At 34.7% G+C, this 3,851-nt stretch overlaps 1 protein-coding gene across 1 annotated transcript; it reads left to right on the plus strand.

The window, feature by feature from the left end:
* Nucleotides 1-1,788: 1,788 nt before the first annotated feature.
* LOC110039331 (dirigent protein 21-like) lies at nt 1,789-2,729 on the plus strand. Its single transcript, XM_020744361.1, has 2 exons — nt 1,789-2,169; nt 2,496-2,729. The coding sequence occupies exons 1-2, from the start codon at nt 1,809-1,811 to the stop codon at nt 2,678-2,680; spliced, it is 546 nt and encodes a 181-aa protein (XP_020600020.1). The 5' UTR covers nt 1,789-1,808; the 3' UTR covers nt 2,681-2,729.
* Nucleotides 2,730-3,851: the final 1,122 nt, after the last annotated feature.

Genomic DNA, 3,851 nt, shown 5'->3' on the forward strand with positions numbered 1-3,851 from the left:
TGGCGGAAGAAAGAAGAAAGAAGAAAGAAGAAAGAAGAAACGGCAGAAGAAAGAAGAAAGAAGAAAGAAGAAAGAAGAAAGAGGAAGAAAAGTGCAAGCAGTAGTTCCTTGCGATAGAAGGAAGAAGGAAGAAGAAGAAGATTGTTCTCCCTTGGCTTGTTCTTGGTGGCTTGTGGCAGAAGAGAAATTGAGTTTATTTCTCTTGTAGGTTTATCTTCTCCGGTATATCTCGGTGTAGAGAGAGAAAAATAGAGAGAGAAGAAGAGAGAGCAACGAAGTGAGAGATTCCTCTTGCAAGTCGAGGTGATCAACTGATGTAAATTCCTCAAGTAATAAATCCTCTGTAACTCTGTGGATGTAGGCAACTTGCCGAACCACGTAAATCTGTGTGTTCCACTGTGTTATTGTTTTCTGGTGTAAATTTTATCGTTCTATTTTTCGCTTCGTCAAAGGTCGTTCTCATATTTTATTTATATATATATACCACAACAACTGGTATATATCACAACAATAAGCAAATTACCAAATGAGCTACTACAATTTAAACTTAGATATAAATATATATAATATATTTTTATATAAATAATTATATATTTTTTTGTTTGAGCTAAAATGAATTGAACACGAGTGAACAAAGTGTTGTTCATGTTCAGCTAATTATAATTCAAGTTTTAAAAATTTGTTTGTGTTCAGCTCGTTTACTTAACAAAAGAGCCGAACACGTGCTATTTAATGAGCCAAACACAAGTTGTTCATGAACAATGAGCTTTTTTTACATCCCTAACCATAATACTATCTATCCACATCATTTTCCACACATAATATTTTCTCTTATACGCTTGGCTTGATAAGCGTCTAGTGAACTGAGCTCAATGAGCTAAGTATTCTTGCTCAAGCCCACCCTGACTAACTCATTAGCTTCTGAACTGACTCATTTAAATGATATTCAAAAAATATATTCAAAACATACTAAAATTCAAATTTTTTTCTTAAATTATTAAATATTTTTAAAAAATAATATATTACATTTTATAACAAGTAAATTATTATCATATTCTACTCATCCTATAACACAAGCTTAAATTAATATTTTTTATCTCTTTTGTTTATTACACAAGATGGCTCGTGAGCCTGCTCAAACCCATAAAATTAAGCCCGAGCTCGTGCACAAACTCGCTTAAATAATCAAACACAAACTTAAACCGAGAACATAGCCCAAGCTCGACTCGACTCAACTTGCTCACACCCCCCAAGTCACAACCGGTATAACTCGACTCAACTTGCTCACACCCCCCAAGTCACAAGGGTTCACATCAACCAAAAAGAAATCAATCAAGCTATAACTTTTTTTTTTAATTATTATATATTTATTTTCTTATATTATCAACCAAAAAGAAATCAATCAAGCTATAGTTTTTTTTAATTATTATATATTTATTTTCTTATATTTAACACCTTATAACAAACAAAATTTAAAATTGCCAACACTTGTCTCAACCCAAAAAAAAAAAATTGTTGAGAAGATTTAAAAATAAATAAGTACTTTTATGCCCCCTTCTAAGAAATTTCTAGCCACAAATATTGAATCTCCATATCAATTTTTCCAATCTTTTTCTCTGAATCTGTCAATGTATTTGAAGTTTGTATGGAAAGTCCATGACTTCTTCAATAAATAGATCAAATAATGCACAATAATCAATAAAATCACCTGCCTTCTAGAAAAGGACATGTAACCAATCCCACCTATAAATTACAACCTCATCATCTCAAATGACAATACATTTCCCTCTTCCTTCTTCCTTTCTCCAATGGCTTTCTCCTCCTCCCCTCTTCCAATACTCTTAGCCATCACCATTTTCTTGGCCTTACAAATCACTCAAACCGCACAAGCATTTGGAAGTGAGACTCGCCTTCATTTCTATTATCGAGAAAGGACGCTACCGCCGAATGCCACTGCCATCAAAGTCGTGTCGAGCCCCCTCAACCAAACCGACCCGACCTATACTTTCGGCAACATTTTTGTCTTTGATGACCCTATCACGCCAGACCTCAACACCACATCTCGTATCCTCGGACGTGTGCAAGGCACGCTCGTAATCGCATCGCTTGATGGTTTTGATGGGCTATACACGTTCAACGTGGTGTTCACCAATTTTGATCCATGGACAGGTAATTAAAGTTGTTAGCGATCTGATTTCGAGCTGAGCTTAGGTCGGCTCGAAATCACCTTGAGTAGATTTGGTGTGACTCGAAATTGACTCGTGGCTAGTCATATTTGATTCTGAGCCGAGCAAGCTCAAAATTGAATCGAGCTTGGTCTGGCTCAAAATCGAAAAGTGCCGACTCAAATTGAGTTATTTGGATCCGTTTCAACTCGGAATCTGCTGATCCGGTTCGAAATTGAAACTAGTTGGCTCAAATTGAATCATTTTGTTATGTTCTAGCTCGAAATATTTTATGAATAAATCTTTATATATGTTTTTAATCATTGATAGGTAGCTATCTGACGGTGGTTGGGAGGAACCCAACCCAGAAGGCAGTGAAGGAGTTACCGGTGTTCGGAGGAACCGGACTCTTCAGCAATGCCCACGGGACCGCCGTGGTGACGCGCCTAAACACCACTGATCCATCTAGCGGTATAATCATTTTTGAGGTGGATGTGATCATTTCGAACAAGTAAACCCTAGACGTCAAAGTTGACTCTGAGGTCAATGGCTTTACTTGAATAATTTCTTCTGTATTCCGTTTTCTAATAAATAATGAAATAAAGTGATTAATTTTTTTATTTTTTTTGGACGAAAATCTCTTTTATGTTAAAACAGTGCTAATATATATTTTATTTTGTCTTTTATTATGTTAATACAGTGCTAAATATAACATGGGGTCTATGGAAAAATTATTCTACACGGATACCGCATGCAGAGATCCATGCGGTATCTGATCTTCACCGTCAATCACCGCAAAGATGTATTTCGGTGGGCCCCACTTTCATAATTTTTTTTTAAAAAAAAAAATTGATTGCGGTGATCGACGGTGGAGATCGAACACCGCATACATCTCTGCATGTGGTGTCCGTACAAAATAATTTCTCGAGTCTGTGGGTGACGAGTCGAAATCACATTGCTTATTTCATGGGCCGACAATCGTCCCGCAAAAGGGAATAATAGGAGAATAAATTTCATTAGATTTGAAAGATATTAGGGGAAGACCGAAGCAACGTGCTCCTCTCATTTCCAGTTGCTTTCCATTAGAATTAAATATTTAATGATAGTACAACTTATCTGTCAAAAGAATTTATAAAAGTATAAATAAAAAATATGTGTCTAACAATTAGATTTCAAATCAAGCTAGAGTCGATATAAAATTGGCTCGAAATAAATTTGATCTAAAATTTTATCGCATAACATGATTCATTTTTTTTCTATCTGATCTCGATTCGAGCCAAAGTTCGATTCAATTTCGAGCGATTAATGATTTCGAGCTAAATTTGCTAAATTCATACCTATAAAATTCAAGCCAATTTTTTTATCTTTTATCATTAATTGATCATTTTTCAATACCACTAAATTACTAAATAAATATTGAAAAATATTCGGCAGTCACAAACATAATCATGATATGTTGAAAAATTAGGGCGAAAAAAACAGGAATCGGCACAAATCCAGAATAACAAAAAGATTTAACGAGGTTCGACAAATATGTATATGTTCTCGGGAGCAAAGTGGCGGCTTTTCTACTAATCTAGAAAAAATAGTACAAGATTTAGAATAGAATAACCTAGGGTTACAAACATGCTTATTTATAACACTAAAAAGAACATAAAAGAAACTTTGAGTACAATATATAATTAC

This window comes from Phalaenopsis equestris, unplaced genomic scaffold (genome assembly GCF_001263595.1).
Source record: "Phalaenopsis equestris unplaced genomic scaffold, ASM126359v1 Scaffold000002, whole genome shotgun sequence".
NCBI lineage: Eukaryota > Viridiplantae > Streptophyta > Magnoliopsida > Asparagales > Orchidaceae > Phalaenopsis > Phalaenopsis equestris.

Bases quoted from the DNA above. Each gene is read 5' to 3' on its own strand.
- LOC110039331 (XM_020744361.1), top strand. From the start codon at position 1,809: ATGGCTTTCTCCTCCTCCCCTCTTCCAATACTCTTAGCCATCACCATT. The intron at 2,170-2,495 runs GTAATTAAAGTT...AATCATTGATAG, and splicing joins CAATTTTGATCCATGGACAG to GTAGCTATCTGACGGTGGTT.